General features: G+C 29.1%; 2 protein-coding genes across 4 annotated transcripts in view; both read left to right on the top strand.

Moving 5' to 3' along the window:
- The window catches only part of LOC124954783 (SKI family transcriptional corepressor 2), a 100593-nt gene that overhangs the window by 52731 nt on the left and 37862 nt on the right, over positions 1 to 10000 (top strand). The window lies entirely within an intron of this gene.
- On the top strand, positions 4260 to 6857 carry LOC124954876 (mitochondrial import inner membrane translocase subunit Tim17-A-like). Its single transcript, XM_047508469.1, has 3 exons — positions 4260 to 4365; positions 5685 to 5801; positions 6387 to 6857. Exons 2-3 carry the CDS (start codon positions 5709 to 5711, stop codon positions 6855 to 6857), a joined length of 564 nt encoding a protein of 187 aa, XP_047364425.1. The 5' UTR covers positions 4260 to 4365; positions 5685 to 5708.

Raw genomic sequence — 10000 nt, 5'->3', positions numbered from 1 at the left:
TTATATAAATGTAAGTACGTTTCTATACATTATTAATCAACTCATATACGTTCATGGATTGTATTGCATTTTAATGCATTTAATATAACGCGTGTAAGCAATGCATTTATATATATATATATATATAAACGTATATAAATGTACGTACATTTATATACGTTTATATTACCCATATATATATATATAGATATATATGTTATATATATATAGGTATATATGTACTTTTGAATTCATTGAATGAATATTAAGCATATAGTTACATCGATATACATACCGTCGGTTCTTTTCTATTGTAATCATAGTAATCGTCTGGGACCTATGAAAACACTCGAAATGTTGCGACAGCCGCCTATAACTTTTATCATCGCTAACCGCCCTGTCAACCCCCCCCCACCCCTCTACCCCTCTCCCCCTCTTCCCACCGCCCTCTTTTGATTTACTCACGAAACTTAGACGTTGCTTAAACGTCACTTAAACGTAAACTTTCCTTATCTACACACTGACTGATCTGATCATTTTTTATTTTTCTTTCTTTCCATTGTTATTCATCAAAAGACAAAATAACAATAATAATAATAATAATAATAATAATAATAATAATAATAATAATAATAATAATAATAATATCCTTTGAAAAGTATCTCTTTGTCTTGAACAATATAGTGATGTTAAATAGTACAGTATTGTAAATTTTGTTTTTTTTTTTAATAATAAACGAGGCGATCTGTTAAAAGATCTTAACTTCTTTTCTTTTTTTTTTTTTTTTTGTTTTTCGATCTACGTTTTCTAATGACAAACTTTAATTTAAAAAAATATTGAAACTTTTTTACGAATATCTATATAAATCATCAAATGTATTGTTTGCTATAGGAAAAAAAAAAAAGGAAAAGAAAAAGAGGAAAAAATAATGTTCATAAAAAATGTATGGCTTCGTTGTTCAATTCGAAAGGAAAAATTTATTAAATTTGAAAAATAATATATATTTGTGACTACTACTATGGAAGTCGAAGAAAACAAAAAGATGAAAGGAATGATCGTCGGACAAAAAGGGTGGTTCGATATCTCTCGAAGAATCGTTAAATCGAAAGGACATCGATATCATCGAACAGCTGTCGCGTGGCGATCCGCAACAATACTCGAGGTCGTCCTGGATGTCGAGGCGACAAAGAGGGAGGCAAACTTTTTCGATCGTTCGTTATAATGAAAAGCGAAAGGGGTTGCCGCACGAGCCATGACACATAAACGAGAATTTCGCGAGGGTGGGAACATTTCGAAAGCTTTAAATAAACAACAAAGTTTTTATCGTATTTATAATATTTGTTTTCTTTTTTTAAATGTATTTTATGTTCTTCTTCTTCTTCTTCTTATTATTATTATTATTATTATTATTAATATTATTACATATTTCTTTATAATTAATTTTCTCTTTAATTAATTGATCTATATCCATGCATTGATCTATATATATATATATATATATATATATATATATATATATATATATATATATATTAATCATTCTAAAATTATTATTATAATTATTGATATATAATTATACGTATACGTTCATATTCAACAGATAATAATAATTGTTAAATATTAATTATTAATATAAATAATTAGAAAGAAATAGTTTATTTAATTATACATATATATTTGTATATATATCTATATATCCATGTAATATATACGATATAATAAAATACTATTATTATCTGTTGTTAATGTGTAAATATCAATGAGTAAGAACGAAGGTGGGGCATATATAAACGACCTTTTGTATTCTATACGTATTTTATAATCCACGCGTCGTTCTATGTGTTTATGTTGTTTTCTTAGAATGATAGAAAAGGTGTATGATCTTTGTCCTCTAAATGTAAATATCAATGACGCACTCGACACACGTCGTTCAGTTCGACGTCGTAATCCGTAGAGTTAAGACGTATTTAACGTGATTTAGATTCCCGTTAATATTTTATCACAATAATTAATTAATTAATTTAAATAATTAATTTATCATATTTCACATTTCGTTTATATACCAAATAACATATTTAATTATATTAATCTTAACATTAGGAAAGGATTAAATAGAAAATCATTTTTTTATAAAGATACATTAAATCTTATGTTTATGTATAATAAAAAAAAAAAAAAAAATATATATATATATATATATATATATATATATGTATCTACGCATAAGATAATATACTTAAATTTATTTATATAGATCAAATCATTGTTTTAATATTTTAATAGGTTATATCTAATTATGCGACAAAATAATTGCTTATATTATCAGACATAATCTATTATAGATTATTAAATTATAGATTAATAAATATATATATATATATATATATATATATACATATTTATTATTTTTTATTAAATAAAAATTAAAATATTATTAAATCAAAAATTCTTAAAAATTATTTTTATTTCTATATATTATATTATAATAAATATATATATATATATAATATAATCAAATTATATATATATAATAAAATTTCTTGATATGTATAAATAATAATAATTAACTAATAAATATATTTTATAACTTAAATATATACATTAATAATTATTTATACATTATATTATATTATAAATAAATTCTTATCTTTAAATATTTCTTTTTTTTCTTAAATCTAAAAAATATACATTAAAATAAATTAAATTATATATATATATAATTATTAATTCGTTTAATAATATTAATCAATGAATATAATTTATTTTCAACATAATAGAAATAACTGTATCGCAATAAATATTATTCGATACAATCTATATATGTACACATACATTGATACGTATACATATATGTATTATTTATCGTATATGCTAGTAATTAGACATAATTTATATTCAGCCTCGTGATAACGATCGTGATAACGACTTAACGATATTCTAAGATCTTTTTTATTTATTTATTTTTTATTTTATTATTTAAAATAAGAGAATGATATAGAGTGGGAAGAGAAGAGGTGGTGGGTGTGGGGTTAGATCATTGAAAGGATTCAAAGGACAATTAGATCCTTGAACTGGTCCGAAAATGATCCTGAAAATCGGCCGATCCGTATTTATCTTCTTCCTCGTGCATTCGCTTAGGTACAAAGGCAGGAAGGCAGGCAAAGCAGGTAGGCTTTTCGTGAAAGCGGATTGGATTAGGATTTGGAAGAAAGGGGTGGTGGTGATGGTGGTGTAGTGATGGTAGCAGTGGTGGTGGGTAGAACGGGCCGAACCCAATTTGCATACCATAAACCACGTCGTGGCCTGAGATTCAATTTGACAGAAAAAAAGAAAAAAAAAAAAAAGATGAAGAAGGGCAAAGAAAAAAGAAGCCCCCAGGGTTAAAGAAGTTCGTTTTTATTTATTTATTTATTGTTTTTTGTTTTTTATTCATTTATTAATATACATCGAATAAATCGACAATATTAGATAATAAATTAATTATAATTAGGTGTTTATATATATACATATATATATATATATATATAGAAAATATAAGAATATTTAAGATAGTATTTTTATGATATAAAAATTAAATTTAATGCATATTAGATTTACATTTAGAAGTAAGAAATTAATATTGAATTTTATATTGCCGATGATGTAATCGTTAGCGTTTTGATTTCTAACACGTTTAATCATGTTTTCGATCTAGAGAGTTATAGTCACGAAGAAAGAGAGGTCATAGCAATGTTTACGTTGGATAAGATCGATAAGTCCAAGCTTTATTATTTGTTTTGCTTATCTTTTAATTTCCTTCGTATCAAGTGACGCATAATTTTTATACATTACAATATTAATATTATATACATACATCCCTATATATATATATATCATTTTATATTTTAATCATTTCTTTCTATTTAATATCAATCATTCTATTAGAATTGTTTAATTATAATTTACAATCCGTATGATTACGTGTTATAAAAGATATTAATCTCTAACAAAAATGTAATAATTTGATAGTGAAACGTATGACAGATGTAGGAACATGTGTTTCCGAAAGGCGTGAAACGTGTGTTCTATCATGAATTACTATACCATACTATTCAAGTATCTAAGTATTACAATATGTATATATATATATATATACACTCACCCACACACGCATACACACACATATATATATATATACACGTATGATCCATTTATATTCGGTTTGTCATTGGATCCACCGTCCAAAGTGAAACTCCACGCTTATTTCTCGTATTACAAACGGTGGCGAGTACAGTGCTTTAGGTAATCATCGTATAATAGCAAAGGAATAATAAATTCCAGAGACTACGACAAAGAAGAGGAGGAGAAGTAGAAGAAGAAGTGGTGGTGACGGCGGTGATGGAGGGGGTGAGCCTTCGAATTTTATCCATAAGTAAGAGAAAGAGAGAGAGAGAGAGAGAGAGAGAGAGAGAGAGAGAGAGAGAGAGAGAGAGAGAAGCGTAGAAGCGGAAAAACGCCTGCGGCTTTTGCTAGGGGACCAATATGGGCGCCTTAAATCAACTCGAGGGCACCCTCGTATAAAAACCACCCTCTGCCATATCTAACCAACCTCGTTCCCCTCGTACCCGACCTCTCAGTCTCCTTAGCCCCCCACCCCTCCCCCGAATGATGATGTTTATTATTCACTTAGGATGCTCACGTTCTCTCTATTTATCCCCCGCAGAGGCAGATCAAGAATCGTGTTACCCTTTCTAATGGTCCGACGATTAAATACTTCAGTATTCTTATCTTTTTCTTCTTTTTTCTTGTTTTCCCTTTTTTTTTCTTTTTTTTTTTTTTTTTTTTTGCCTTTTCGTCCTCTTCCTCGTCGTCTTCTTTTTCTTTCTTCTTTAATTTATTATTATCATTATTATTATTATTATTATTGTTATTATTATTTTCTTTTTTTGTATTGTTTCTTTTTTTGTTTTTTTTTGTTTTTTTTTTTTTTTGTTTTTATTACAGCTGACAGTAGAAAATCTTCGCTGGTATATCCTAATCGAAATTATATTTCAATTTCATTCTAATTCTATTTTTTTATTTTTCTTATTTTTTTTATTTTTTTTATTTTTTTTTTGTTTTGTTTTATTTTAATCGTCAAAGAAAAGAAAAAATAAGTAGATATAGAAGATATTTTATTTAGATATTTATTATATTTTATAATCGTTTACTTTCTTTGCATTTATGGTATTTTTTATTTTTCTTTTCTTTTTTTCTTTTTTTTCGTTAAGAAATTTTTACTTGCGGTTTTTTTAAGAAACTTTTACGCTTTAATTTCATACGAGGTTTATTTTATCGTTAGAAATTAGATCATGATTTTTTCTTTTCTCTTTTCCAACTTTCCGTTTTTAACTTTTTTTTCTGTTTTTTTTCTGGTTTTTTTTTTTTTTTTTTTTAATAACATTACTTAATAATTTTAATCATAGTTTCGAGAGATACGACATGACGAAGTGTATGAATATCTATGACAAAATCTAATCGCGTTGGATATTAACGTCAGATATCGAGAAGTGAGACGTATCGAGGTTATATATATATATATATATATATATTATATATATATAATTGATTTTAACAATAATTAAGATTATCAATTTGATCAATAATACAGATATATATATACACAGAGAGATCATGCACGATTTCTCGTGTCTTGTTCAAGAGATTAAAATCGGCACGATTTTTAGCATAAACGAAGAGGATAAAAAAAGATGGAATATACACGAGAACCGTGTCCTTGGAGAATAATCGACGATTGTGGGGGTGCGTTTGCAATGGGCTTGATAGGAGGCTCACTTTTTCAAGTAAATTTATCGTTTCTGATAAATTAATAAATTATTTTATTTAATACATATATATATATATATATATTTGTTTTTTTGAATTTGTTATGAAATTTTTTTGAAAGTATAAAAAAAATGATATCTCGCAGTAGTACAATTTTTAGTAGAAGAAAAGTACATAATCGTGCTTTTAAGAAAACATTTAAATTCATAGATAGATCTAATTCAACATTCGTGTTATATAAACAAAAAATAAAATAGCTATAATTTTATATTCGATAGGTATAATATTTATATTTGTCTATCACTATTATTATTTATTAGAATGTAATTTGGATTTATTTTATCTGCAGGATTGCGTATAGGTTAAAATTATATAATACCTACAGGTGATAATTTAAAAAAGAAAAAAGAAAGATCGTATTTCGTAACTTAATCTGCAAAAAAAAGCAAAAAAGAAAAAAAAAAAAAAAGAGAGAAAAAAAGAAAAAAGAAAAGAAACAAAAAATATAAGCACACAGACAGAAGTGCTGCTTATATGCAAATGGAAGAAGAAAAGAGAGAGAGAAAAAAAAAAAGGATGTTTAATTTCTGTAAAAATTTCAGAGCTTTATCGGTTTCCGTAATGCACCGTCAGGCTTTCGAAGACGACTTTATGGTGGTTTGAGTGCAATAAAGATACGGGGACCTCAAGTGGCCGGTAACTTCGCAGTATGGGGTGGCCTATTCTCAGCGTTCGAGTGTACCCTGATTGGTTGTCGTTCGAAGGAAGACCCATGGAATTCGATAATGAGCGGCGCATTGACTGGCGGCGTTTTAGCTGCCAGAACTGGGATACCATCGATGTTGGGTAGCGCTACATTCGGTGGCTTTTTATTGGCACTGATAGAGGGTGTCGGTATCATGGTGACCCGTCTTCAAGCGGATTTCTTTGCACAACATAATACCATATACGAATTGGAACAAGTACCGAACGGCAAGAGATTTGTTTACATGGGAAATGTGTCCAACGTTGAAAGACAATCGAATAATGTACCGACTAATTTAGAACTCGAACGAATCGCCAAAGTTTGGTGAACATTTTTTTTCTTTTTTTTTTTTTTTTTTCTCCTCTTCTTCTTCTTCTTTTCCCTTTTTGCTATTGCTATACAATGTTTTTCTTGCTTCCTTTATTAACAACGTTTACTTATTCTTTTCTTTTCTCTTTTTTTTTCTCTCTCTTTTTTTTTTTTGTCTTTTTTATTAATTATATTCCTTGTATATCTCTTTACCAATCTCAGAGATGGATTTATAATATTTGATATTTTTCTTTAATGATCTCCTTCTTTCTCTTTTCCTCTTCTTCTCTTAATCTTTTTTATACGTTTTTACCAACCATCGATAACTTAAACTTAAGATGTTAGAAAGAAAAGAGAAAGGTAGAACGAGAGAGAGAGAGAGAGAGAAAGAGAGAAAGAAAGATAACATTTGATCGAGAGATAATCCACGTAGTTGTCACCGTCGTTGTCATCGTTGTCATCGTCGTCGTCGTTGTCGTCGTCGTCGTCGTCGTCGTCGTCGTTGGTAGATCCAACCAAAGATAGTAAATAAGTAAAAGGAAAGATCATCGAATGAGGATGAGGAAGAGAAGGGTTAGAAGATAGGAAGGGATGACGGGCCAAGATCATTTATTGCAAGGTGCTAACGATTGTTTTGACAGCAGTTCCCCATGTTCAAAACCTATGCCATCGATGGACACGCTTTCGTGGTTACACCAAAAGAGATGCTCCAAAGTCCCCATTGTTACTCTAGACCGATTGGAATCAATATTTACACTCGAATCCTTGTAAGCCTAGGATTAGCACAGGACTAAACCGATCTTTCCAACCCTTTTTCCTTCGAATGGAAGAGATTCAAACGGGTTGGTTAACGAGCATTCAAGTTTTTCTTTTCTCCAGAGGACCAATCGAATTGTCCAATGTCACTATACATTGCTTTTATATATATATATATTTATATATATATATATATATTTATATATATATATATATCTATATATATATATATATATATATATTTCTATTTCATTCGTTTTCTTTCGAAGAAGTGGAAGCACGCTTCTCTTCACTCGAGGACCACCATAAACGATTCTTTCAACGATTCCACGTGTCCAAAAAGAACTGAGTGCTTGAAAAGAAAGATAAAGAGAGAGAGAGAGAGAGAGAGAGAGAGAGAATTTAGGGAGTTGTGTTAGAGGCGTGACTACATCGGTAGATATTTTAGTTAGGGGTGAGAGACGACTACAATGCAAAATCCCTGTCTCTTTCTCTCTTTTCCTCTCTCTCTCTCTCTCTCTTTCTTTCATTCTTTCTTTCTTACTCTCTCTTGATCGTCATTGTCCTCTTCCATTGGCGCGTTTAGTTGAACGATTATGAACAGCGTACGTCGTCCACGTGAAATGTCGTTCATGTCCGATCAACGGTCTGTGGATAATTCTTTATTGGATTAACTCGGAGTGGAAACTCTCTGGGAATCTTTTCATTTTCTTTCTCTCGTGAACAATAAATTTTTTATAAATATTCTCGTCTTACCTTTAATAATTAAAAGATCAATAATTAAACGATATTTTGATGTTTATTAGAAAAATTTACTCGTTGATATTTAACGAGATTATTTATGATATAATATTATATTGATATTGTATATCCATTTTGAGACTAAATGCATTTTTGGAATAAACTCTTTCACATATCTTTTGAGTAGCCATCTATTCGGCTAAAAAAAAAATGGTTGCTGGGTATTAAATCGTTAAAAGCGATTTCATTTTTATCGACTGTATCGTGACGTTTGATATGAGATGCTTCGTCGGTAACAGAGCGTCTGTGTAGGTAATTCGCGGTCTATATTATCAACGATTAATATTTTATCGATAATAAAATTTTTCATCGGTCGGTAACACCTTTTTTATTCTCTTCCGAGGATAAAGAATTTTCCTGTACTTATCGACATTCGAACGATGTACCTTATTACCATATTTCCTTTTTATTTTCGCATACTTGATACTGTTAGAGGATAATAAATAAATCGATGTTGAAATTATTAGTAATAAAATTATTATCACTCGTGATCGTTATATTGATAACGTAGTTGTATCAAAAAAAAAAAAAAAAAACAATCAATCAATTAAACAAAAATGTTTTTATTAACAAATATTGAGTATTTTGCGAATGATTAATTTCTTTTTTCATTCGAAAAGAAATGCCGTAAATCGAAAATTAGGGATACGAATGTGGTTTTCTCATAATAATAATCGCATAATAGTAGTCGCATAATAAAGCCATTATTTGGATATTTGGGATTACGTTGGCAAAAGAACGTGGGTCGAAACTCGTGGCCAAGTATAAGGCACATCGCTAAAATCGTTCCGGACAAAAGGTTCCCGTTCGATCTCTTTATAGTTACGTCGAAGCACGTGCCCCACATAATTCACTATTGATGGTTATATTCCATTGTGAAGGAGCCCTATTACCGGCGTTTACGTGCGGACTTCGAACGAAACGACGAAATTGTAAATACGTTGTTCCAACGACGACGACGACAACGACAACGACGAGGACGACGACGACGACGAAGACGATGCAACATCGCCATTCGGATATTTTTCTCTTTCATCGTATACGTTGAAATAAATTCGAACAGACTAATCGTTTCTGAGAATTGTAGGATATTATCGCGTTGTTACTTTTCAAAATGACATAACTTTAAAGCATAATAAATTTAGCTTAAATTTTTTCTTTTCTATCTTTTTTCTTTTTCTCTTTCTCTCTCTCTTTTTCTCTCTCTCTCTCTCTCTCTTTCTCTATCTCTTTTTCGAAGATTCGTCTCTTTTAGATTGATTCGCAAATTAATAATTCAATTATTAAAATGTCAATTTAATAATACTATCATTAGAAAATATTTAATGTTCAATATCGATTTTACTTTACGACGTTTACATTAATTTTCAAAGTTAATAATACAATTGTAAAATATTAATGAGTAAGAATGTATGATTCAATTATCAAAGATAATCGTATAATAAAATTTGCAAATGATAATTGAGGTTTTACGCAATTAAAATATACGCGTTATCAGATAAATTTAAACTTTTTTTTTTTTTCTCTCGATTCACCGGACTAACGACAATAGAAAGGATGAGAGATATAAAGAGGGGTTGGGAATTGGTTCGAAAGCACCCTAGG

This window comes from Vespa velutina, chromosome 16, assembly GCF_912470025.1.
Source record: "Vespa velutina chromosome 16, iVesVel2.1, whole genome shotgun sequence".
In the NCBI taxonomy this organism is placed as follows: domain Eukaryota; kingdom Metazoa; phylum Arthropoda; class Insecta; order Hymenoptera; family Vespidae; genus Vespa; species Vespa velutina.
The sequence above is the reverse complement of the archived record's forward strand: the minus strand, read 5'-3'. Positions and strand labels throughout refer to the sequence as shown.